Source organism: Barbus barbus (assembly GCF_936440315.1).
Source record: "Barbus barbus genome assembly, chromosome: 40".
Lineage (NCBI taxonomy): Eukaryota > Metazoa > Chordata > Actinopteri > Cypriniformes > Cyprinidae > Barbus > Barbus barbus.
In genome coordinates this window covers 12,947,528-12,975,270 of record NC_136718.1, presented here as the reverse complement: position 1 = coordinate 12,975,270, position 27,743 = coordinate 12,947,528, and the positions used below count along the sequence as shown (strand labels likewise).

General features: G+C 36.2%; 2 protein-coding genes across 2 annotated transcripts in view; both read right to left on the bottom strand.

Moving 5' to 3' along the window:
* Positions 1 to 31: 31 nt before the first annotated feature.
* On the bottom strand, positions 32 to 19,713 carry LOC306859611 (intermediate filament family orphan 2-like). The gene is made up of 9 exons (XM_079400726.1): positions 18,991 to 19,713; positions 10,132 to 10,192; positions 9,686 to 9,784; positions 5,621 to 5,797; positions 5,253 to 5,398; positions 3,881 to 4,061; positions 2,630 to 2,719; positions 2,413 to 2,549; positions 32 to 2,315 (listed from the first exon to the last, which is right to left on the bottom strand). Exons 1-9 carry the CDS (start codon positions 19,533 to 19,535, stop codon positions 2,180 to 2,182), a joined length of 1,572 nt encoding a protein of 523 aa, XP_079256852.1. The 5' UTR covers positions 19,536 to 19,713; the 3' UTR covers positions 32 to 2,179.
* A 1,653-nt stretch (positions 19,714 to 21,366) lies between these two features.
* The window catches only part of ubr4 (ubiquitin protein ligase E3 component n-recognin 4), a gene marked incomplete at its 5' end in the record, with an annotated part of 45,767 nt that continues 39,390 nt past the window's right edge, over positions 21,367 to 27,743 (bottom strand). Inside the window, 17 exon segments of the mRNA XM_079400617.1 lie at positions 21,367 to 22,566; positions 22,686 to 22,848; positions 22,969 to 23,059; positions 23,748 to 23,972; positions 24,048 to 24,242; positions 24,327 to 24,452; positions 24,763 to 24,905; positions 25,001 to 25,114; positions 25,224 to 25,442; positions 25,548 to 25,647; positions 26,236 to 26,409; positions 26,509 to 26,699; positions 26,793 to 26,912; positions 26,996 to 27,103; positions 27,196 to 27,323; positions 27,429 to 27,516; positions 27,592 to 27,672. Of these exon segments, the coding sequence (XP_079256743.1) occupies positions 22,502 to 22,566; positions 22,686 to 22,848; positions 22,969 to 23,059; positions 23,748 to 23,972; positions 24,048 to 24,242; positions 24,327 to 24,452; positions 24,763 to 24,905; positions 25,001 to 25,114; positions 25,224 to 25,442; positions 25,548 to 25,647; positions 26,236 to 26,409; positions 26,509 to 26,699; positions 26,793 to 26,912; positions 26,996 to 27,103; positions 27,196 to 27,323; positions 27,429 to 27,516; positions 27,592 to 27,672 (2,331 nt within the window). The 3' untranslated portion in view covers positions 21,367 to 22,501.

Below are 27,743 nucleotides of genomic sequence, written 5' to 3'. Positions count from 1 at the left end.
CTATGAAAACAAATGTAGCAATGATAAGGCAACATTTTTTTTATTTATTTAAAACCAGCATAAAATCAAAAAAAGCAAATAAGGCTTGCATAGTCCTCCAGATTTCCAAAAACAAACTTTCATTTCCAGACATGATCAGACATGCTGATTTCAGCACAAGATCAGTCATCTGATTTCTTTAGTATACAGCACAAACTAATACATTTTATTAGAATGACCCACATTTAAGGCAAGAAATATTAAATCATAAACTGTGTCAACATATAACATCTGAATACCCATATAGAGCATAGTAAAATATGGAATGATTCATTTCCATTAATTAAAAAAGACAATAAAAGCAAACCTCAATAACCCAGATACTGTTTCATCAATCAATCAATACATGTTAATCAATTGGAAAACAAAGGTAACAAAAATATATTTAACAAAACAAGTTATATGATAACATGAGCATCCATTGTGTGTCAAAACCGAATTACACATGTAGAATAAAATGAATAAATGTATAATCATTTCTATTTTCTGGCCACCTCTTGAATAATAAAACATATTTTGGTGCCGGGGACAGTGTGGGTCATTCTTAGGAAGTGATGGCATAGTGTGCCTCTTCTGTCACATTAATCAATCAATTTGACTGTTTGTAAAGCAAAATATACTTTTTATTTATTTTTTTTAATTTTTTTTTTAAGTAAAACATTTCAAGTAAAACAACAATGAAATGCCTGGAAATTCTGGCCTCATGTATCACTATTACAATAAAAAATATGTTCTTTTTGTTTAGACTAAATTTGTATTTTATTGAAATTTACATATCATGCTTTTCACTAGTATTTTAAAAAGTCTCATGCATTTTCTGAGAAATGCAGAATTTGCACTCCCATGTGACATTTTTTCTTTCTGACAAAATGGTATCATTAATATTATTAGTTCTTTTTTATTTTATAAATCTATTTCAAGGCACAATGAAACTGAGTGATACTAAATCTACAGAATCTACTCAGTTCTCTAAGATTTTTTTTTTTTTTATTGTGACGTGGCTGAAATAACGTAGCGCTTTAGGGTTAGTATATGTACTTTGATAATTGGTATTGTAACTTACTTGAAAACCTATTTATTATCTTTTTAGAAACAAAAAGAAGTCAGAATTTTTAGCACAAATAGCATATTTTCCTGAGAATGACACACGTACTGAACTAAAATTAATAGCACAATTTTCAGTAGCTATTTTGCAGCTTGACTAAACCTCCCAACACCTGAGGACAGATATATGTATGGCTTCCAAATCTTGAGATCATCCAAAACAGAGCAAAAGCATGTCCTCAAAATATTCAGAGAAAAATATAAGGCAACTAAGACACTGTATACAGCATATTTGTAGGCACACAAGTTTGGGTTTTACTGCTACTCTCCAACACCGAAAGAACCAATACAAAGAAACAAGGAAAAAATTAAAGGAAAATCACCTCACACATACTGAATCTGTCTCCAGCAAAGAGAATCACAAAATACAACACCAGTCCAGATTATTGCATAGATCTTAGTGCACAGTGGTTTAGTTCAGCAACAATTGCATGTGGTGAAAACATCTGAACTGACTCGGAGCAGATATTTTTGTGAAGCATACTGCATGGCTGATCTATTGACTATTGTGACGTTAAAAGTCTGAACTTATTCCAGAGCTCGATGTAGAGTGATACTTTCCTTTATAATGTGTTGTAATCTGTTATTTAAACTGGTTGTGGTCGTGTAACTTGCCTTTCAGATTTATGTAAACAAATTAGCAATATAGATAGCAGAAATTGTGTATTTAATACATATACCATAATATTTATATTACATTAACAGTATATTATTATAATAAAATATAATATCATATTATTTATATATTTTAGTATGCATTATTATATATGGTATTTATCCCACTATAAAGAGTGTGACCTCAGTTAAAGCTAGTGAGAAAGACTATGGAGCCATGCTTTGGCAGTGCTGATGAAGAGGGAACTGCTTTATTTCGGCTAGTCCTGCTCTAACACAGCATATAAAGCACCAATACTTGCTCTTTGGGAATCTGAAATTCCACACTCATCTGTACTGTGTAAGAAAAAGTGACCAGACACTTAAAAGAGTGACTGGTTCACAAAGAAGCTCAGAAACCAGAACGCTGAAGGGCTGATCATCAACTAACTTCTCCATTCATCTCTACCGCCCCTTCTTTCTCTCCATCTCTCGCTCCATCAGGCTCCAGCTCGTCCTGGATGTCGTCGGTGTTTCCTGAATCACTGCTGGCCACAGAGCTGAGGGAGGGCGATTGTCTGCAAGGAAAAATGAACATAAATTATGAAAACTTCCTGTGTAGAGACATATTGTTGTGCTTTATTAGTGCAGATGACATAGACAGTTTAAACCAACCTGCCGGTTGTGGCTGTGCTGTGGATGAGCCTCCGGCAGGTCTCCATCTGTACATCCAGCCCTCTCTTCATACTGCACATCTCCATGTACTCATGCAGGTGTCTGTTCATGTCATTCTTGGCTGTGGCCAATTCCAGCTGCAGGAGGAAGATGGCGTTTAATCACAACTTGAACTAATATTGGCTGAAATACGTTATTCACAAACGTTTTCTCTCACCTCAATCTGACCGATGGTGTCCTGATACTCCTGCTCTCTGGTCTTAAAGAGGGACTCCGTTTCATTTATGAGGTTTCCTAGACTTCGATCCTGGCAGGACAATATATAAATGCAGAATGCATTACTATGTAATATTCTTAGTGCTGTCAAAGGATTAAATCGCATCCAAAATAAAAGTTTTTGTTTACATAATATATGAGTGTGTACATTTATTATGTGTGTGTATATATATATATATATATATATATATATATATATATATATATATATATATATATATATATATATATATATATATATATATATATATATATATATATATATATATATATATATATATATATATATATATATATATATATATATATATATATATATATATATATATATACAAACACATGCATGTATACATTTAAGAAAAATATGTTATTTCTATATATTATACATATATATTATTTAAAATATAATAATATAAATATATACCGTAAATATACATGTAAATATTTTCAAAATATATACAGTATGTGTGTGTATTTATACAGTATATACATAATAAATAAACACAGTACACATACATATATCATGTAAACAAAAACTTTTATTTTGGAAGTGATTGTTTGACAGCACTAAATATTTTAAAGTAGTAAATACGCATTCTCAATTTTAGCCAGTAAGAGTCAATAATAAGATACACAACTGTTCAAAAGCTAGGAGTCATTCAAATTTGTAATGTTTTTAAATGAAAGTCTCTTATGCTCATCAAGGCTGCATTTATTTGATTAAAAATACAGTCAAAACTGTAATATTGTGAATTATTATTCATTATTCAAGCATTTTAAATACTTACAAATAGTACATACAAATGCACATCTAATTAAATATAATGAAAATTATATTACATTTATGTATATATTTTAATTTATTTATAATTGAATATTTAAAAACAAATGTACCAAAAAATATTAATAGAAAATCTAATTGAGCCAATTAATGGTAGCATTTTATTCAATATTTGTGTATGATTTTTTTATGATTAATAGCTTAGCAACATGCGTATATCAAGCTGTATTTTGTGTGGTGCTTGTGAGTGAGCATTAGCAGCGCTTTTACCCACTGTATTTAGTTAGTTTAAAATAATTCCTCAGAACATTGTTGCCGTATGTAGACGATATGTTTTTCTTTACATTTTAAACCTCTGGCACTTTCATCCAAACTTGGTTGCTAATAGAGAGGGGTGACTTGGTGAGGTACCTGCTCGTGTGTATCTCCATGAGAGTCAGATGTGCAGGATGCTGTGGTGACTGTGCCAGCAGCGGCGGTGGCGAGGTTCAGACTGCTGTAGTTATTGAAATCCTCCCAAAGCAGAAGCGTCTCCCCCGTCTCCTCCCACGCCAGACTGTCACAGTCATCGTCAAACTCGAACGTTTCTCGCCTGCCAACAAACCAATTAGCTGAACAACCTCTGCGCACAAGACAGGCAGCAGACACAGATGTGGAAGAGAAAAGAGAGGGAAAAAAGGAGACACAAAGAGAAGAAAAGGAAAAAAAGGAGACACAAAGAGAAGAAAAGAAAAAGAAAATCAACAGATCCACAATCTGAAAGATTCCAAACAAAAGACATAAGGGAAGAATAAATATAATGATGAACAAGGAAAGCATGCCAATAACCAGATTTTATTATTAAAGAGATTATGAAAGTAAGAAGAGTCAATAGTATAAACAATTAGATAATAAAAAGATCTTAAACAGGTAAATATATACAGCACAAAAAATGAGCATGTTCACCATATGAACACTAGATGGCAGTAAGTGATCATACAACAACCAAGCCAATATTTCCTCAATACCAAAATGCTCAGATTTATTATAGTACTTATTAATATTTTGAATTGGCTTTTATTTTTATATTTTAGTTTAAATCTTAATAATTTAGTTATGTGGTTTTGTCATTTTTATTATTTCTGTTGTTTTAGTAAATTTAGTGCTTTGACTTAAACGCTTCACTTAGCCACCAAGTCTAATTTGCATTTAAATTGCATTTTTTAAGTCTTATATTTAGATTTTATTTTTCATCTTCATTTCAATTACCGAAAAACATTTTTTAAAATTGGTTTCAGTTTTAATTAACAACATGTATATATTATATTATATTATATTGGATAGGTACTACTTTTGTAACCTCTTTTACAGTCACTTACAGTGATGCACAAGACTTGTTAAACAACAACAAAAATGCTGATATTTAGTTTTGTGTTTGTGTACAATATTTGTCATTTTATTTATTTATGGATTGTTAAAAGGGCCACCTGATGGAAAATAACATTTTCTTTGCTCTTTTGAAATAAAAGAGTAAAAAATAAATTGACTATGCAGGCATTCTTATCAATGACTACAACATAATTGTTGTGACTACAACATAATTGATAAATAATTCAAAAGGACACAAACAAATAAACTAGGAATTAACTAATTCTTAAACTTGGAAGAGGAATTTCTCTTACAATAGCTTTTTTAAAGAATAATTTAAAAATGCTGTTTTACAACCACTAAAAAAAACTAATGATTTACATGCACACACACAAAAAGCATCAGAGGATGTCCTCTAATGGCTATGAGGACTCACAGCTGGTTAAGCATCCTCTTCATTTCATCAGTGATGTTGAGAGAACCAGGCACATCCTCCTCCTTTTGACCAGAATCACCATCAGTCTCCACACTCTGCTCCTCTGATTCACCCTTATACTCCTTCCTCCTGCATACCGCCATCCCCTACAACACACACACACACACTGATTGTTGAAAGATTCAAATTGCATGATAAGCTGTTATATAAACTTCATGTAATGCAAAACAAATCTGTACGCCAAATTAGCACATTATTGCATGCTGTATTGCTAAATCCGTATCTGAAACTATGCATCATTACCGGAGCACTGCTGCAGTAGAATGGACGGTATTATTAGATTCTGTTGGGAGTGTAAGTTTCCGTACCCCTTTCTGTTCAGGAGGAGCTCTGGATAGGCTGCCGTGCAGTATCTTGCTCATATCTTCTGAGTTCCTCTGTTGTGCCACGTCACAAAGCTTGGCTGTGATGTCGATGCGTCTGCAGATGTCCATATCAACCTTCATGGCTTTCTCATGGATTTTAGTGTCCAAGTCAGACACTTCCTATACAAGAATGAATCAGAATGTGAATAAAACATATTTCCGACTTGATTTGTCATGCGCAGAAAACTGGAACAGGAAAACTGACCTCCCTTGTTCTACAAAAACATACCAAAGCACACTTATGCAATATTTAAAAGTAAAAATGCAAATATTCTATATATCAATTAAAATAATCTAAATTAATAAAAAATCATAAAAATAGCATGCATAACAATGATAGAATAAAGAAAAAACATTAGAATATATACATCTATTTTATTCTGGCATTGTTTATATAATATTATAGTATTTATTAAGATTTTAAATTATCTTTTATTTTGATATTTTAAATTTTAGTTTAAGTTTTAATAATTTTGTTAATTGCTTTTGTCATTTTTATTATTTTTTTTATATTTCTTTTCTATATTTCTATATTTTTTTCTATTTATTTTCGTTTTAAAGTGATGATACATGGGGCAATTTTTTTTAGCAATGTCCAGTGTGAATTTCAGTTTTCCAAATTAGGTGGTTTTAGGTTTCTTTTGATTTGCAATTACAAAATGTCTAAAATTTCTGCTTATCCTGCTTTCAAAAACAATTGCTGCTGGCTTGGTCCCTACTGTATAAACATAACTTTTCTCCACATAGGTCCCTAATTTGGAAAAATTACAATATTTATATATAAATAAATATTGATTTACTTATTTTTATTGGTTTTTAGAAGGCATAATACTGTCAGGGGTCTGGGCCCTGTGTTTCTCCCTCTCACCACCAGAGGTCACCCATCGCCCATTCTCCCGGACTCCTTTACCTTAACTCCACACACCCGTCCACCTACTCAAACACACAGCTGTTGCCCATCCTGATGGCTATTTATACTCCTTCCCCACGTCTCTCTGGACTGGATTATTAGTTGTTTATATGTGGACTGATGCAAGCACTAAATTGTCGTATTTGTGTCATATCCCTGTTTCGAGCCTGTTTTCAGATTCTTATATCTGTGTTGGTTTCCGTCGTGGTTTCTACTTTGTCTACCTTTAAGTTAATAAAGACCTGCGTTTGGACCTAGACCCCTGTTTACATGGTGTGTTCTCTTAGTAATCTGTGACAGAATAATCCAGCCATAGATGAGTCCAGCAGGGAAGTTCCTTAACGTACAACAGGGAGAGCGGAACATCGAGGATTACGTCAGGGACTTCGTGGGATTGGCTCGCCAGTCGGCTACGGAAAAGACCTGCCTCATGGTAGTGCCCACTCACGTTTCTCCCGAGGCGGTGATGTCTGCTCACAAAGACCCCGAGGCAGTGGTGCCCGCTCACGTTCCTCCCTAGGCGGCGGTGTCCGCTCGCAATTTCTCCAATGTGGCGGTGTCCGCTCACAAAACACCCGAGGTGGCAGTGCCCGCTCACGATCCTCCCGAGGCGGCGGTGCCCGTTCACAGTCCTCCCGAGGCGGCGGTGCCCGCTCATGGTCCTCACTAGGCGGCGGTGCCCGTTCACATTAAAGCCCCCAAGGCGGCAGTGCCGTTCACGTTAAAACCCCTGAGGCGACGGTGCCCTTTCACATTAAAGCCCCCGAGGTGGCGGTGCCCGCTCACGTTCCTCCCGAGAAGGCGGTGCCCGCTCACGATCCTCCCGAGGCGGTGGTGTCCGCTCACGTTTTACACAGATACTACCCAGTAAATATTTTTCTTGTTCAAGTTAAAGCTGCAGTCCGTAAGTTCTGCCTCTTTGTCGCCATCTCCGTTTGAAAACCTGGAATTGCAGTTACTTGTGGAATTATCTTCATTGCGTGGGTTGCACTCCGGCACGGCTCCAGCGCGGATGAATCTAATGTTTTGAGGAGTATGTGTGGCAGTCAGTCATCGCAACGGTGTGAATCCTATACTTAGTAATCACAGATTCTAGCCTACGTCTTGGAATATATGACCCAAATAAGAATTTTCACCGTATATCGTCATCTGAACAAGTAAGTAACAAGTCTGCCACGTTTGTTCTGACCCACTGAGGAAAAAGCATTACAATAAATCGCGCTACCAATGGTGATTTAATCTAAAGATCGGTTAGATCATATCACATCACACCGTGGTAATTATTATTGTTATACTTTATTCTCAAATGATTAATGTTAACAACATCAGCATTGCGTGACTATGAGTATAGTGTGTATTAGCGTGTAGATTTCAATTTCTGTACAGTCTAATCTAATTGTCATACCATTCGAATTTCATATTAAGAAATTCTTTTAACCCAAAAAGCAAACTATGCTCCCTTCGAACTGGTTCTCTTTAAAATACAAATCTTGTGTAATCCCAGGCTGTGTGTAATCAGAAGCACATTTAAACCTGGAATATAATTTAATTTCATTCACATGCGTTTCATAAACACATAATCCTTTCTGGATTACAATCCCGCCATAAGAATGATACATTTAATTATTCTAGCTGCTGTGAGAAAAGGCTAAACGATCCGGCACCTACAGGATCCTCGCGTATGATAGCCTATTAGCCAGGACAACTTCTTTATACTTACAGACGTGACGTAATATTGCAGTGCCATGCTCGAATTTCCAGTGAAATCCTACCTGTACCACTCAAATTAGAAAACATTATTATAAGATTACCATTGTGAATCGGGCTAAAGTAAGGTGATAGTTTTGAACACTGGCTGGTTATGTTGCTCAAATATTGATTTTGGATAATTTTTTAAAAAAAGTTACGGACTGCAGCTTTAACAATTATAGTGATTTGAACTATTCTTTTTGTAATATGTTGACTGAACCTTTGTTTCATTTATTTTAGCAATGCTCTTATGTAAAATAATTTTGTAAAGATTTGACTAGATTTGTAATTGATAATACTGACCCTGCCTTTTCTTAATGCTTAAACCGTGTTTTATTTGGCTTTACTAATATCCCCTCAAATAATAGGAAAGAGTATTACATTATAAATTAAATTTTCATTTCATATTCATAAGTGCAAGTACAGTAAAACCCAACCTTTGTTTTTGGTTCTTGAAAAAGAAATTCAAATTTACATTAAGATCATTTTTCATTCACATAATAAGAAAGCAATTAAGATTGTCTCTATATCGGTTTTGTACTCCTAATTCATGACCAGTGTTTTGTTTTCTCCTCTGTGCTTACACATTTGTCACTTCTCACCCGAGATTACTCTATGCCTACATGCACACGACAGTTAGCAGAAGCTAGAGATTACGGTTTATAAAGATTAAAATATGGATTTTTTTTTTTTTTTTTTTTTTTTTACAAACAAACAGCTTCACACCAGGTCTTTATTAAACTTTTTTATTTTGTACCGAAAACCATTTTAGTTTCAATTAACAATAACAAATTACATTATATTATATCATATGATTATACTATATGTTAGAAAACTGTGCATAAATAGCACTACACAGTACACAGCCTTTTTATGGGTTAGTAGGCCTAAAAAAAACCTCAAAGAGCAGAAAAAATACTCCAAGCTAATTTGGCTGCAACTGATGGTACAGCTTCTTTTGAATTGCTTTGCAACCGTGTACATTCACATTGACATGTCCAGGGAGGCAGCAGTCAGCTGTGCTTTATTACTGGGACTGAGCAACCTCTACTCAACATGAGGGAACAATATACATCTGTTCCCGGGCCAGAAGACAGACTGCTTCACTGCTTATTTGCCCACACAGACCTATGGGCAACCATTCAGCCTGATTCCAGAGAAATTTACCTACGGGTTCATCTTTATTTCCCTGAAAGTCAATCTTGTAATCTTTATTATCCTTCACAGCTGCAGTCAAATGATGCTTTTGTTTCCCTGTTTTAAATAAGGTACTGTTGTCAATGGATATTTGCATGTTTTGAGTGCCATCAGTTGTGTGCAGAAGTTGATAGCAGATATAGGAAACTCACATCATGAGGCATGAGGCTTTTGAAGACCACCAGCTCTGTTTTAAGACGTTCCATCTTCTCATTCAGTTCTCCCTGCACAGCTTCAGATGACTGAACAGTCTGTAAAGAGAGCATTTAGTAAGATTTGCTGTGCACTGAAAAAATAAGGGGTGAAAGCACTAGTTTGCATGTCTTTTTTTTAGCAGAATTCATATACTTAATTATTTTAATGAAATGTTATGACTGGACTTAATGTCAAGTTTCCATGCTATAAAACTACAGTAATCAAGCAAATCTTTGGTTGTTTTTTCAGCATTATTTACTTGGTCTCAGAATATATTTTTACAGTGTGGGTGGGGGAATTTTCTTCTATACACTAGCATTACTTGCAGCTAGCCATGCATCAGTGCATCTGTATGGATGTCAAACATCGACACAGTCACAATATAATAGGTCTGAAATCTCACCTCCTGTAATGTCTCCACCAAAGACTCCATCTGCTGACATTTAGACACCTCCTCCTCCCATCTGGAATACAAAAACAGCCCACATGGGCATTGATTGTACTTGGAATGAATGTGCACAGTGTGTCATAGTGTCATAAAGTCATGATCTGGAGTCAATTCAATTAGGATTCAAATGGTTCGCTCAAAGGACGATGAAAGTTATTAAAAGAAATTCAATTCACCAGTCATTTAAAATGTGTATTAATATAATGCACAAAAATATGTACATAAAGGGTTTCAAAACAAGTATCAAAGGCACAGCATGTTCAGTTACATCTACAGTTTTCAAAGGAGGCTAGAGAAAAACTTCAGTATCCATTCAATACCACTGACCACTGAGAATCTTCCTGAGACATTTAAAGCTCCCTGAGGATACTAACAAGCTCCCATAAAATCACTATGGAGTCTGTAGTGCATTGCAGAACATGCGAATAAAAGCTTTACTTTTGCAGGAGAAATGTTTAAGGTAAATTACTGTGCCATTTTATTTTTGCTCTTGCTTTTCAGCAACTGGGAATCTATAGTGTGTTAGGGTATAAAGGTGAAGCAATAAACAAATACTCCTACATTTAGAATAATCATGATTTTTTATGTTTTTGAAAGAAGTCTCTTATGCTCACCAAGGCTAAATCTTTTTTATCAAAAAGTGAGCAAAAATTTGTAATATAGTGAAATATTATTACAATGTAAAAATAACTGTTTTCAGTTTAATATTTTTAAAAACATTTAATCCTGTGGTTGCAAAGCTGAATTTTTATCAGACAGTCTTATCTCCAGCAATATCTCTTTCATAATCACTCTGATGAAGCCTTCACTGAAATGAATTGATCAGAGCAGTCACGGAAACATCTGACTCACATACGGAACAGCAGTTTATCAATATTTTGTCTCTATCGAAATGAAGCAGGTTGTGTGTCAGTTTCATGATTCTCTCCATATGACAATGTCTCTGTAAAGATCAAACATTTTTTGAGTATGTTTTTTCATTTTCTGTTCTACTCAGACTATTAATATCTCCTGAATGAAATAAGCAAATGTCTGATATAATTTAATTTATTTATAAAGCACAAATAAATACAACAAAAGTTGACCACTGTGCTGTACAGAAGAAAAAGAAACAATAACAATAAAATTTAAGTTAGAATAAAACCAAGAATTATAATTAATTACATGCAAGGGTAAAAAGATGAGACTGAAACTTAAGATTTAAAACCATATACGGAAGATGCAGATCTCACAGATAAGGGAAGACTTCCATAGCCTAGGACCAGCCACTGCAAACACATGGTCACCTCACAGTCTTGATATGACAGAGTAATAATGTCTGAGGATTGCAAGCATCTGGCTGACTTATGGCTCACATTTAAAAGATCTTACAAATAAGAAGGTACCAGACCATTTAAGGACTTAAAAACAAACAACACAAATTTAAATTCAACTCTATGACACACTGGCAACCTAAAATCTAAAAATTTAAAATAAAAAAAAACCCTAAAATTTAGCCTTGGTGAGCACAAGAGACTTCTTTCAAAAACATTAAAAATCATCATTATTCTAAATGTAGGAGTATTTGTTTATTACTCTAACACACTATAGATACCCAGTTGCTGAAAAGCAAGACACTAAAATCAGAGTACTATGTTCTCGTTTACGGACCCCAGTTAAAAATCTAGTGGAAGCATGTACAACGAAAACAATATGGGAGCCAAAATACAGCCTTGAGGAACACCACAGGTGAGATCAACCGTCTGATTTAAAAAAAAAATTAAAAACCTTTCTAAAAAGTAAAAATAAACATTAGATAAGGTATTAATAAGATATAAGATATCTTCATCCATCAGAGGGTTAAATAACCACTTGTCTATGCAAAATGTTAACATGCTTCGGGATTCCCCGTGTCTGATTCTGTAGGATAGTTACGCAGTGAGATTCCTCATGAGCTGGATTATAGGATGACAGGTTCTCTTGTTTTATAAGCTCCTTATATCCTTTCATTTTTTGCATGCTCAAGGGATTAGAGACTCCATTTGTTTTGCACTTACATTGTCTGACAGTCTGACTGGGTCCAGACATCAAGACACCAGCCAAGAGGGGGCAAGTGCTGACTCAACACGACAAGATCCAGAAGGGATCATCTGTTCAGTACAAAGAGTTGCACTTGTTATGTTAAGCTGACCTGTTGGCCAGGCATGAAAAGCATGTGGAGGCTGTGGATCTTCAGTGAAAACAAGAAAAGAAGTTCTCAGGGAATAAGAGAAAGTGTAATAATATTTCACCATATTACTGTTTTTAATCAAATAAATGCAGCATTGGTGAGCATAAGAGACTTCTTTCAAAAACTTTCAACAATCTTAATTATTCCAAGCTTTTGGTCACCATTGTATATAGGCTAATATACCCTTATGTATTTATTTAATAAGCTTCCGGGAAAAAAAAAAGTTTTCCAGGCTGCACTGACGGTGAGTAAATAATGACAAAATTTCCAGTTCTGGGTGAACTATCCTTTTAAGAAAGACAGTTCTATTGGTTATGGAGTAGCCACAGGTCAATAAGAGCTGAAGCTCCAGATACAGGATAGATACACACGTGTGGAGACATATCATGGATCCGGGCGATCAGACAGTGCAGGGACAGTGTGGATCTCTCTGAATGTCAGTGGGATCTAGTGGAGCTGACTAGACAACAGCCCAAGGTCATGAGAATCAGACTCCTCTCATTTCCTCTGCTGCAGCACAGACTGCACACGAGAGCTTTCATTTCATTCAAAAGACACTGAACACAATCCAAACGGAAACTCTCTCCAAAACAAGGCAGTATGGACAATGGCATGAGGAAACATACTCCTACATACAGAAACAAATACTACATACTGAACGCTTTTGAACGTCAAAATCCACCTGGTCAAAAATAAGCACAGGATTAGAACTTATTTAATGAACCGCTATTTAGGAAAAGAAAGATGACACCACAAAATGAAGAGCTGCTTGCTTTGTTCTTCACCATAAGCCATCACTGTACACACTGCTGTGACTTCTTCCATTGTGTGAGATCAGGCCAGTCGATATTAATACACATTGTTGAGTTTATGGGAGAGTTCAAATGACTTCTGCCAATGTTTCAAAGAGCTATTATAGGTAAAGAAAGAAGAAAATCTGTTTTTAGGTCAGAAGTTCTGTGAGTACCATTGTTATCTTAAAACGCTTCAAAAGTGTACATGTGAATAGGGCAGAGAATAACGTGAGGTGATTGTGAGGGGATTATCATAGCACCTGTGAAGGCCTTAAAAGCATTATGTAGAGACACACTCATGGTCTCATTTGCCCACCACATCTGAAATGCCTCAGTGAAAAAATAGACTATCGCATCTAGTTTTTGACTTTTCAAAATCATTTAAAAATCCCTCACCAACCACAAACCTATATATATATATATAAGGGCTAAACAATATATGCTCAAAAATGCATGCCATTTCTCAGGAGATGGGGGAGGGAAATAACCTAGAAGACAGAGGAAGACATGACCTACTATTGCCCCCTTAACATATTTTGCAGACAGAGATTGTGTAAAAAGCCAGAGAAGCTATACAGGCCATAATGTAGTCATGAGCTGGTATGTAAATGACCTTCTTAAAATCTGAACTAATCTCAAAGTGGGACTAATGAGCCACACCAACCATTCCATGATCCATTTTACGATTTTCATGATTTCAAAAAATTACAAGCCTAATTATGAAAATGACTGAAAATGAGAATTAGCAAACACGTTTTGAAATAGCTTGTGCTAAAAAAGTTTTTTGTTGGTAGCTGATATGACTACTAAGATATCTTGAAACTCCAGCATAGTTTTCTCAGGGTGTGATTTTGTAATCCAATAAGCTCTCAGCTATTTCAAGAAAAAAAAAAATTGTATAAAGTGGCTTGGTGCAGACTGAGGTTTCCTGTAATCATGAGTTCAGTGGTATGTTAGGCATGTAAATGATATGTCTGTTCCTTAACCACTGTTGTCAAGGAATATATCACATTCTGTTCCTGCACAGTCATATATGCTTAAAACAATGATCTCTAAATTCTGCTTTGATTTCTTATGATAAGATTCAGTATAAGTGTTCAAGTGATTGATCAAAGTGGTTTATCAGCCATTTTAAAGCAATAGACCGCATCAGAATCGCTGCCAGCCAATAAATCCATAAAATGACTCAAATTTAAAGTGAGTTTGGGGGATGGCAATAGTGAAATTACAATAATAGTATTATACAATTTGATGCTAAAAGAAATTTAAAATACTTGAATATAATCTGGCACCTCTGAGTTAAAAAAAAAAAAAACCTTGCAATGGGATAAAATTATTCAGTACAGAGTTACAAAGTAAATTTGAAAATAAGCTTTTGCTTTCATTTTTAACTAAAATGAATGCCTCATGCCAAGTCGGTTTTAGACCTTTGAATTTAGAAGACGAAGATGAAAAGATAAAAGGGGTACATCACATTTAATTGGTGGTGCTTACTTGGAGGTGGGCAACCATCTATGACCTATGCAACGGCATAGCAACCACCTAAAACACTCTAACATCATATTTGTGAGTTTTGTAATGTCCACATACTGTTAATATTTTTTAAAGCCAAAAAAATACCCGTATTGCCGGGAAATTGTTAAAGCTAGTTTAGCTGAAAACTCAAAAGGTTTTATTCAGTTATAAACATATTTCCAAAAAAAGTGTTAAAGAGTGTTTCCAATCCAGGCAATATGTGCAAAATTGACCTACATATTGATCCATCTCCAGACAGTCCCAAGGGTCTTCAGGAGTGCACATCTGTTTCTGCACCCGGACACCAGAAGAAGAACGAGCTGCGTTTCAGATCGATACTCTCAACATGAACACACATATCTAAACCCCTCCCTTCTGTGCCAAAGAGGGTCTATTTAGACATATAGTACTTGGTTATTATAATTTTAACAGTGTTATTAAATATTACATTTAAATGTAAAATATTTTATATGTACTAAATTACAAATATATTTAAATACACAACAAACACGTTTTGATAGAAATAACATTAACCCCTGTATTATGTTGCATGGTTCATCAAGGATTTTTAAAAAATATATATTTTTGTTGGAATTTGTCCAATTTATGTTAGTTTGACTTGTAACATAAACATCCGGCCCAGAATTTAAAAATTATACAAGCGTTAAATTATATTTTAGTTTACCATTAATGCTTATCAGAATATTTGGCAGTACAATTTGACCATATTATTTCAAAGACAATAGAATTAATTATGAAATGACATATAAAGAGGTTTCTTAAGTACTATAAAGTTCAGCTAATTGCATTAAATTATATTAAACCTATAATATATTTTCATTTAAATACAATTAACATGCAATTATCTGTTCAAAACCATTATATTCAGTTCACACTTAAGTACATTCCTTTGAAGTGTACCATTTCTGTAATAAATACTCTTTTTAAAAGTATGTTAACGTGTACCTCTGTTCACAGGGGAACAGAAAATATCCAAACTAACAAGATGGGACAGCCAGGCTTTTATTACAGCATTTGCGTCACTGGGGCTTTTAAGGTTCAGTGTTTGAATGCATAATGTCTTGGCTGGCTGCGACTACTTTCAGAAATGCATCTATTTACCTCATAACTGAATAGCAGCTTTGCACTAGTTGAATCTATCTATCTGGCGGAAATAAAATCTTTTGAAAGTCACTCATGTGCATCATCATGAATAACTTGCTAGCTCAGGAGAAAAAGGCAGAATAACCTCTTTCAGGGAAACTAGCAAGCCTGAATAATTTGTTAGCAAGACTGGATGGATCATCAGCTTTCATCTATGGATGTCATCATAGTGTGAAAGAATATGCTACTCAGTCCTGAGTGATCACAACATGACAACAATGTCTATTCTGTACATATGTGGAAACTAAAACAATATTTGACTGCAGTCTATTAAAGGAACACTTGTGAGTTTATTGTAAGTAAAAATCCTACATAAATCCCCTTAATCTCACTCCTAAAGTCAGTCAGTCCAATTAGGCCTGACCAGACCTTTTTTCAAACTCAGTTGCAATTATCATATAACATAAAATTATATAATAAAAACAATAATGATGTTCAAAAATAATATCTAAAATAGTCAAAATAACATTTAAATATATAAGTAATAAATAAATAAGACGGTTGAAATTCAAGTCCGCTCAAGCAAAAAAATAAAAAATAAATAAAAAAAAATAAACAAACAAAAGTCGTATTTTCTTTCATCTCACTAGTTGATAGCTGTTTCTTGGAAGTGTAAAAATTTTCAGAATGTACTAGTTGCCATGATTTTGGACTCCCAGCGTGAGTGGGAGGCAGAACTGATTTCCTGTCCTGTAAGGCAGCACTACTGAATCATTCCCTGGAGAGATGACCTCACTTTGCTGCAAGCCTACCTCCTGTTCCCACACCATTGATCCCCCACACAAAACATCATCTCACATGCAGCTACTGCCAACATCCCTGACCAGAACTGGACAAACGTCTACAGCCACGGCTTTACAGCCCGACTCACACGGGTCAGTGGAGAGTGTCTGCTGCGGTTATAAAACACCTTTTGAAAGTGTGTGTTCCTCAAAGCCATCATCTGCAGAATGCATGGCATTTGTGCTAGGAAAGGTTTATAGCTTGAGTGTATTTCACTGAAATCTGGCATGTGTTTAGAGCTTAGAAATGACAAATTGTCCCCCAGAACAACATTCATATGGTATGTGGATAAATAAAAATGATTTCAAACTCTGTTTCTTAATCTAATCTTTGGCAGAATCACTCCAAACACATGCCTTTAGAAATGCCAATGAAGAATTCAAATATTATGCAAAACCAAAAGAGACTTCTAGTGTTCATTATTTCCAATACAATAAAAGAGTAAGACTTTCATCTTCCATGGAAGTCCAGAACAATTTAATAAACCTGAATTTCTATCAAAGCCATGGAATTCCCACAAAGGATTAATCAGACAAAGAATTCCAATAGAACGGGAGGATGGGTGAAGAATTCACACGACACTCCGAGGGGTGAGGCAGATGACTCCATTCTCTAGATATGTTAAGCTCCCTAAAATATTCAGTCAGTCACTATCGGGATGATTTGTAGGTTTGTGCTGTTGTGCTTGTGCGGTTGAATGTCTTTTTTACCCTTTCAACAATAATGGTTTTTAGCATGCTGTGCACAATCAGGAACAAATCCCTCTCCTAAAGACCTCAGAAACTCCAGATACGATTAAAATCGGCAAATGCAAATACATTAACAGATTGCAGTTCCTTTTAATTTGGCTCCAAGTTGCTTTGTACTTTAAAGAACACAAGCTACTCAAAACATTCAGCCTGTTGCCAAACCTATGCCTAATTTATAAGCCGGTTTTATATTTGTTTAAATAATTTCCTAGGAGACAGTCTCTGCATATGAGCCTGATGCCACACGTTCCACCTGTCTTGGATCACATTTGATATAACAGACCACCAACATCCATCCTAACTGACCGGCTGCTACTGTGACACTCTATCTGAGGGCCAAAACAAACATGAGACGACAGCAGAACTAAGATAGCAATGCAAAAAAAAAAAGTTAATTTTGAGCTTGCCACTTAAGGAAAAGCAAACATATGACTATTTACTCAATCATTTATCTCAAAAATAGCACATTCCTAACAGCACGGCTATTGTAAGCACTGAATAATCAAAGGAAGCAGGCACGCTTTATGAAGTGGGGTTTTTAGCTCACTTAAGATCTGGAAATGAATCATTGTCTGGCTCACTCGTCCACTTCTTCTCTGTTCTGGCAGATGAGAAAACCCTCTATGGGCCTTCTATAGCCAGACTATTAAATTATTGTTACAACAGAGCCACTGACACAAACTAAGATAGCAGCACAGACAAGAGGAACAGTCTGAGAAACACAAAAGCATCTCAGGGTTACTGTAGTTATGGGGTTTCTAGATGACCGGAAATGCCTTAAAGTTGCAGTAACTCATTTGTATTGAGCAACAAATGAGCCCCCACACCGTCTGGTGTGGGTCAGAAACAAGGAATTTGGCACAAATGTTTTGTTCATCACTTTCCCAGCAACAGACACATAAATCAAGCATCTTTTAACAACAAGAACAGGAAATGTATTTATCTTCAAAATCAACTTGCATTGGTCCATTCCTATTACAGATGACAAAAATAAATGTCTGAATCAGACAACGAACTGAATGACACAGAGAAAAGAGAATATAATCAGGGGAAATTCCTTATGTATGAACCAAACCCGCACATAATGGGTGGAAGTGTATTGCGTGGACCAATAACAACAATTATTAGTCCCCAAAGAGAAAAAGAGAAACTGTAAAGAGATTCTACTGAAGTTCTAGGGCAGATCCCACAAACAGCTATTGAATGGGATGGGTTTGCACAGATCCCCATTTGGAGGAGAGAAAAAGCTAATGGTTTCTGTCAGATAAAATGTCACCCCTGCTTTCTCAGGTTTCATATCCAAACTGGACACTTTGTGATAGGATACTGGAGAACATACAGTGGTTAGGCTACTGATAGAGACTTACTGTTAAGACACTGAAAAAACCAAGCCCCAGGGACAGTCGCACAATATAGAAAGGAATCACACACTCTTGTTTACTATGAACACACAGGGGGCAAAGTTTTTGTTTTTAGAATGAGAAGGGCTTAACAATAATTGCATTAACCATAATGTTTCTTGATTTACAAGAAAATTGACATTAACCTCCCCACTTTTTTCCAGACAAACATTTGAAATATAAACTCGAGCTGGACTTACTTTCTCCTGTACTCGTCCCTCTCGCGCTTGACTTTGGCCAAAACATTGTACAAGGCCCTGAGTTCAGGTGTGATAGTGTCAATCTGAACCCCGACACTTTCGGGATGAGTCCAGGACACTCCAGGCCCTTGATGGGTCTCAAATCGTCCTCCGTATCTGGCGGTGTGCGAGAAACTCCAGATTCTACCGGGGAGTCTCGACTGACACGGTGCGTTTGAATAAGGCTCGAGGTTCGTCTGGACCGCTTGCTCCCGGGTAAACAGCAGTCGGTACCGGGATTGCTCTTGGGCGTGCTGCAGCTGGATCTCCAATAACTTATTTCTGCGCTCTAACTCGTGGACTTTGGAAAGGAAGCAGCGGAAGCGGAGATTTAGGGTTTTTAACACATGAATGTTGGAGCCCAAATCGTTTCTCAACGCGCTGGTTGCCATGGCGCCGGACCCGCTCCCAGCGGCACAAGCTTCATTCATACCGACCGGTCCCGCTGATTCACTGAACAATGTCGGGTTGAGAACCGGGTCCAGAAAACGACGAGGTAAATCCATCTTTATTCGTGAGCAGTGTTTCTACGCATAAAACTGCAGATGTTGTAAAGCAGCACACGTCACCTCCATGCTCTCGGACGCAAGGTGCACTCCCTTTATCTAATGTCACACAAATAATAGGCCATAGTCGCGCTTCTAGCGGGCGGATAAAGCGCATTGACCGGTACACATTACATGAACTCACAGCTGCCCTCCTACCATCCGCTGGTGATGAAACGGGCTGGTTATTGGTCTCAACTCGCCGTATAGCCCAGTCTGAGAACACCATCTGAAGGAACCGGGAGGAGAGGAAGACATGTCCACTCCTCCCTCTAGCAACAGTCGCATTGGCTACTCCTATCTATAAGACACGCCCTTCTAATTAGCACATTACACGAGGGGCGCGGGCATTAGCGCCATGTATGTCGTGGCATTTAACGCCGTGCTTTTAAAAATATTTACATATTAAATATTTGGCTTTGTATACAGTGTTCAAGAAGTTATAAAAGAGAACTTTGTGATCTTGATAAATATGACATGGGGTCATTATTACAGTAGCTACCTATTTGAACTTAGTAACTTAAAATCAATATTTTTTGTGTATTGTAATTTAAGCAAATGTTTATATAAAAAGGTACAGAAATGTTTAAATATGCTATAAATATGCTAAATCACGAGTTGACACTTTTCATTTTAGAACATTTATAATTGTAAATCATTATGATTAATACTCCATTAAGGATCCATTAATAGTTATAGTCACTTTAAGGGTTATTACTAGAAGACTTAACAGGATGGAAAGTAATATTGTCATAGTTACTTGACATCCAGTTTAACCTAATTAAAACAACAGAAAACAGGTTAAGGCTTGATTATAGAAAGGAAACATTGAAGAAAAACCTTTTGGAAAAGGTAGAACTTATAAGGCTATAATGTATGGAAGCAGAATAATGACAATAGTTTTTGAAACAAAGCATGCTGAATTCCACAAATCGAAAAAAGCAATTCAAGCAACTAACAGTGCTTGAATTTTAATGCCATTGTATTTCTAGGGCTATTTTGACATTTGCCTATCGAATATTATACATCGTATTTTTAAACCGATATTTTGGAAGTGAATTCTGGAAGGTGAATATGAATTATTGAATTTTTAATTATGAAAATGAGTGTTAAATATTTTGAATTGAAATATTCACTGCTTAAATAAACAACTGTTAAATTTCAGGACCTAAAAATGCAAGCCCTAGAAATACAAGGCATTAAAATTCAAGCACTGTTAATTACAATGCATCTTTTTTCCGATTTGTGGAATTCAGCATGCTTTGTTTCAAAAACTATTGTCATTATTCTGCTTCCATAATGACTCGTCCACAAGTAAAAGTTGTGAAATTAATTAAAACTCACTCCTACTTTCAATGAATTGTAATAATGTGGAAATAAAAAAGGGTGTCTTTTAAAACTGTGGTCTTCGTATTTTATGCTGTATATTACAGTATCTGTGATGGGAAAACATACTGGACAGAAGGATTTAGAGAATCTGTAAAGAAACTTCCACAAGTAAAGAACCCTCCCTTTGCGGTTTTATTATATCTTAGATGAAGTGTTGGGATTGCTGACAATTTTTTTTTTTGGTGACTGAAAGTTAAAGAAATTATACTAAAATTACCAAAACTGAAAAAATAAAGCTACACAGAAACATAAACGACATTAAATAGTATGCAGTAAGGCATAGGCCTACTACATACTAAAACCTAAACTGAAATAAACTAAAAATATAAAAATAAAATTATTAAATACAATAATAGTATATACAGTAAGTACTAAATAACACTGCTTAGATGACACAGTGAGTCAGATATGGTATTCTTACACTTTTATTAATTTGAGCTAATTCAAAAGCAGACATTCAGCAACAGTTGAACATTGTAGCAGCGGGAATAGGCGAATAGACACTAACTGGGTTTTTCTTGTTTTTTTTTTTTAAACAAAATTCACACCATGCATCCAGCTCAAGAACACCCTATCGCAGGTGTGCGTTTATATTGTAAGAATAAACTTAAAATCACTGAGACTCTTCTCTCAGTGGCACCTTGCTTACCAGAGGCACAACTTGCTCTGGGGAAAATCTTTAATCTGCGGAATATTACGGTGTGAATTACGGTCACATGGAAGACAAAACAAAAAAGTTTAATTATCTCGATTTTGATCAAAACAAAAACCCAACCAGAAAAACTAAGTGGAAAAAGGCTCCCAAAATAAATATGCAGGCCCTTTTTATTCTTTATCTTTGTTTCATTGTTGATGCAGGTAAAACCCTTTACAAATCAGAAAGTATTTTCATTTCTTGGGAATAACACATTAAGCAAGCTTTCATCGCACTCTTTCACCATTTACACATGGAAAACAATCGTCACACATTTGCATCGCATCACAGAACCACTATCAGGCCTTGCCTTTCTCACAAACTGCAAACAATTCATAGAACACCACTGCAAAAAAAAAAAAAAAAAAAAAAGACATAGAACAAGACGATGAGAGATTAGTTGGTGAATCTGTAACTCATAGCCAATTTAGAGTCAAAAAACACCATAAACAAAAATCAAAAAAGGGAAAAATGAAAGCCATCAGGGTTGTTTATGAAATAATTACCTGCAACATGTCAGATCAAAACAGCATGGTGTGTATTAGGTGTTACAAAACCATTGTAGAATAAATGCGCATCAACTCATCAGGCTACACGTCACTTTCTTGTTTAGGAGAGAGTTATAACTGAATGAACCCACGAGGAGATCAGGAGCAGAAGTGGAGGTGAATGAGTGTGTATGCGAGCTGATAGATGTTTTGGGAGCCTGGGCCCCGATTGAAAGGTGTCCTTATGGAGTTGCGAATAGCGGTGTCCGGGTAGCGGACAGACTCCGTGTTTAAGGAACACCTGCACTGGACAGAGCTGTCACAAGTCCATAAGTGAGGTGCATAAATGTGTGCCATCAGGGCACAGAGTTCAACAGGTCCTGCAGGAAGGCATCAGGGTCTGGGATGTCTGACAGAAGACCTAGGAAGAGAGTCAGTATAAGAGATTATTATTCTATAGCTCAACACTTTAATTTGTATTACTTTCCACTGAGCTTTGTGTTCAGTACATTGCAGGAAAGTGTATTAAAAATGTCTGACCTACGACATCCAGGAACTCTGAGAAGGATTCAGCAGGCATGAGCTCATCCTGGAAAGCCCTCAAAACCCTTTCTGAAGCCTCATAGATGGGCATGTCATTGTGTCTTATGTACTCTGCAAGCGAGAAGGACCAGCCTCCCTCCGTGTTGCTGGTGGGCACTTTCTGTTGTGGGAATGGGCAGATAAAATTAGACTTCATGGAAATATGAACTTAATATGAAATTACAGAAGTGTGAGGAACAGCAAAAAAAAAAAAAGAAAAAAAAAGAACACATTCTCGCACCCTGAACATATCAAAGACAAGATCCACCAGACCCCAGAAAAGAAGCGGCGAGCGGTAAACGGCATACTCCTTCACGGCTTTGTCTGTGAGCCTGAAACGATTAAAATAAAAAATGCAATTAAATCACTTATCAGAGAGATATTACTCAAAACAAAAAAAAAACCTGACATAAATATATGTATAACCATACATATATAGTTTTAATATAGAAAATATACATAAAAAAAATTCTGCAATTAAACAATTATGGATGTATCAATATTTATTATAATAACCATAAACCAAAAGAAAAAACTGCAGTTAAATCGGTCGATGTGTATGTATAAATCTATAAATATATATATCTATGTATATGTATATGTATATGCATATCTATGTATATATCTATATACACACATACACAATTAATTATAATAATTATATTGCATAAATTTATATAAAAGTTATAACATTGTATAATGTAAAATATTTAATTAAAATAAAATAAAAAATCTTAAACACAGTAGTCACTCTGAAAGTGAAAAGTTTTACAAACAGTAATACCGAAGCCTGAAACAATCTGACACACCCTGCACAAGCCATGTCTGATATAATCTTGCATCAATCTTCTAAGGCAAAATACAGGCTTAAAGCCAACATCGGCAGTTTGAGTAAGCACAAAACACTTGCCAAAACCAAAAATAGACACCCTCAGCACATAAAGTACAGCACATGCTTGTACAAGCTCTTTAATGTTCAAGCTCCGACACATGCACAGTCATGCTTTGTTGTTCCCTTACTTGTTAGCACCCCCTGGTGAGATCTTGCGGGCATGTGAAGTGACCAGCAGCCTACGAAGGAAGTCAAGACGAGTAGTCCTCCAGCGCTCGGGGGGAAGAATGTGCATGGCCAATATGGTGAAGTAGTGTGGCCCGTCTACCTCGTACGAAGTCTCCACCCACTTTTCACAAGGCTGCTCTAAGAAGCTCTGAAGATTCTTCTCCTCCCGTGACGTGGCCCTTGTTCTGAAGAGAAATTCAGAAAAATGTTTAAAATCTCAAAACTCACTGGAACTCAGTTCTCATCTTTGATAAACGTACGTGTTGAGGACGTAGAGAATGGTGTGAATGATGTAAGGGATGAGGTGGATGTTGCTCTCGCGGCCTCCTCCCCCGGTGTCCACACTGAAGGACTGCTCCATAGCAAAGCGCAGGAACAGCAGCTTGGTATCGTGAATGTTGAGCTGGTACGTGGGTTCCCTTTGCCCTGTGCACTCTTGCAGATATGTGTTGTGTCTGTAACAGCACAAAACAAGCTTAACATCCTGTAAATATTCAGGAGGACATCTTAGCTTTAAACCAGCTGCAAGCATGACATACCTTGCCAGGCAGGTGGCAAAGGCAGATTCGGGTACGTGAGGCCCCCATACTGGTAGGAGCCCATTGCACTTTGTGTTGGCATTTTGTAGTGCGGCACTGTCCCATTCCTCACGCCCTCTGGCAAGCCTGATCCAGATGGACAGAGAGAAAATTATGAAACAAGCGAGATAAAACCTTCCTTGAAGTGATAGTTCACCCAAAAATGAATCATTTATTCACCCTCAGTTGATGGTAGCCATTCACTTCCACAGTATTTTTTTCCATACTATGGAAGTCAATGTTGGTAACCGTCAACTGTTTGGTTACCAACATTATTCAAAATATCTTTTTTGTGTTCAACAGAAGAGTGAAAAACAACTTGGAACAACTTGAGGGTGAGTAAATGATTATTCCTTTAAATATTCCTTTAAATCAAATCTATTGCAGTTTCACGTACCTGACAGCAGCAAGGTGACAGTCATAATGGACTATGTTAAAGTGAGAGACAGTGCTGTAGCCCTGCTGCTTGCGGGGTTTGTTCTCGAACTCCTCTAGGGGCACACGCTTTGTAAATGTGTAGATGCCAAGAACTTTGGTTGGCTGTGGGGTACAAAGTATGATCAAGGATCAGACAATGAAGAGGTTGAACATTTACATCTACAGCTAAATAAAACGTCATTGGTAGATAAATGGACCTGGAACTTGTAGCCCTCTCTACAAATACAGCAAGTCAACCCAGGTTCTTCTATGAGATCCTCCATCTGTTTAAGTAGGGATGTCTTGGTCACCACCTGGCCCTTCTCATTGGTCTTAAAAAAAAAAAAAAAAAAAAAAAAAGTGAAAAACAAATTTTTGAATTCAAAAGTCGATTTTTTTTCTGGATTATAAATCAAGTTTCTCTCTATATATGTGACTCACTGTCATTCCCAGTGTGCCGAGAGCTTTCTGCCTCATCGCCATGGCCATGCGTTTCTTCTCCGCTCGAGTCTCCCTTCGGGCAGCATCAATCTTCAGGTTAACCTCTGCGTGTTCCCTTAGTGCCTCCAGAAGATTCTCTGCTAAAGTGCCGATACCCTCGTCACTGGACACCTGCTCCAGCTTGTGCAAATTGGTTATTGAATCTGTTCCGATTAGCATCTATAAGAAGAGGAGAATAGATGATTTATGTCTGTTGTCTATGTACAGGGATACTGCATGAAATAAAAAAATCAAAACTTCTCAAACTAGTGATAAAAGTGTTACCTGTGTAGGGGGGTGCTGGGTGGCCAGACCACGCAGCAGTCTAAGGATAAATGGAAGGGCGGGTCGAGCAAGGAACTTCTTCCAAACGTCTGCATCCAGGCTACAAAATATTATTTATAGTTTAGGTAATCACTTTAAAACAGTAATGTTTTTGGATAAGGTAGATGCATTGCATTTCTTGTTGTTTTATATTTTTTCATTAGTTCAAAAATACTTATTTATTTTTTATTTTATAATTGAAAAAATGAATAAATAACTTATTGAACTTATAGATATAAAACAAAATCTAATACATAAGAAAATAGAGATAATAAATATGCATCTATAATGTATTTCTGGATATCAGGATATGGATAAAAGACACTACACACACAGACACATACATCATTTATAATACTGTTATTATTTATAGTAAATTATGTATTTACATGTTATTTTATTTTTTATGATTAAAAATGTCATTTATTTTTAATTTATTTAGTATTTATTAATGTGCGTGTATGTATTTATGTATGTGTGTATTATACATACATACATACATATAAATATCTAAATATAATGTATAATATCTACAAAATGTATTTTGGGATATGTATAAAAGATACTATATTATATAAATTCATATACCAGTATTTACTGTAAATAAAAATGAACACTGTTATATTAAAATAATCTAACCACAACATACTTCTTAGCACAGGGGATATGTTTCTTCATATAGTCCAGAGCACTCTGGGTGATGCCCTTCTGCAAGATGAGGTCTTTCAGTTGATGTCCATTACTATTATTTTTGATTCCAGCAGCTATTTTACAGAAGCAGTCCAGAAAGACCTTGTCATCTGCACTGTGCTCCTCATCATACCTGTATATGAAAACAAATGGTGTTTAACGCTGCAAAATTTCACTATTGTTACAAAGAAAAGTCAGAGTTCTAGGTTACAGAGATGAACAAATTCCATACTTGTCGAAGTTACAGCAGGGTTTAAAGCGCTCGACCAGGATGTGCATCTTCTCTAGTTCACCGAAGGACAGGTAAGGGATGATGCGGAGCAGCCCCTGAAGGACACTGGGATTGGAACGCACAAATAATGTGTTGATCTGGTCCAGCAGCATCACCAGCTGGTCCTTATCACCCGTTAGCAGCAGGTTACCCTGAAAAGAAACACAAAGGAGAAATATGAATACAGCTGGCCGACTTATATTTTGCTGTAATATTCATTGCATAAATCAAAATGTCTTGCTGACCTTGTCTTCAGACACAGTCTCCGCATTGGCCTCATCCAGGATGATCTCCATAATACTAAGAACCTGCTCTGCTATGGATGCTCCTCCACTGTCCTTGCTCTCCTGCTCTGCCACCAATGCCTGAAATACAACATCCAATTACAAATATTCTCTTAAATATTAAATTTTATCCTATCAGATGATTCCTCTGGTATATTACTTACCAGATTCAACGTGCCCAACATAACATTCAGTGTGTTCATCTCTGGTTTCACCAGCTGCTGCCTGTTGATTTTCACTTTCACACAATAACTAAATAACTTGAGGAGAACCTATAAAGCAAAACAAAACCATAAGAATTTTCTTCAGTTTCTGAGGAAATCTGTAGAGTGTGAAGAATTAGAGAGGAGAACTTCATACTCACTGTGAGAAGGTGCCTTCCCTGTTTGAAATCTTTGATTCCAGAGAGCCTGTTCAACATGCACTCCAGACCTCCACACTGCGCCATCACTCCAGCCATCTTATATACCTCCTCATCATCCTCCTCTTCATCTGAACAGAGAGAAAACACCAATTACAAGTGAGAAACATGAGAAACTATGGGGGGGAAAAAATGAAAATAAATGTTAAGAAAGGGTCCTGCAACATAAAACCAACCTGTAGTTGAGTCCAAAGACTCAATGAACTCCTCTGTTGCATCTCCCAGAAGCCCCCTCATTCTGTAGATGATCCTCATTGGCTCACCCTTTATTGTAAGAAATAGAGCGTTTAAACCATGGTTGATATGTAAAAAAGTACATTTTTATATTCTTTAGCTTACCTCGTTGGTGGGGCACCAAACCTTCTTATAGACCTCAGCAACAGACAGATCCAAACTGATGATCTTGTTATTTACAAGGAGCTGCAAAGAAAAGTCATCTTTAAAACCATATTTCAATAGAGGATCAGATAAGAGTGCTCGAAACAAAGAAA

Bases quoted from the DNA above. Each gene is read 5' to 3' on its own strand.
- LOC306859611 (XM_079400726.1), bottom strand. From the start codon at position 19,535: ATGGATTTACCTCGTCGTTTTCTGGACCCGGTTCTCAACCCGACATTG. The intron at 10,193-18,990 runs GTAAGTCCAGCT...TTTGTATTCCAG, and splicing joins AGGGACGAGTACAGGAGAAA to ATGGGAGGAGGAGGTGTCTA. The intron at 5,399-5,620 runs GTACGGAAACTT...TGTGTGTTGTAG, and splicing joins CTCCTCCTGAACAGAAAGGG to GGGATGGCGGTATGCAGGAG.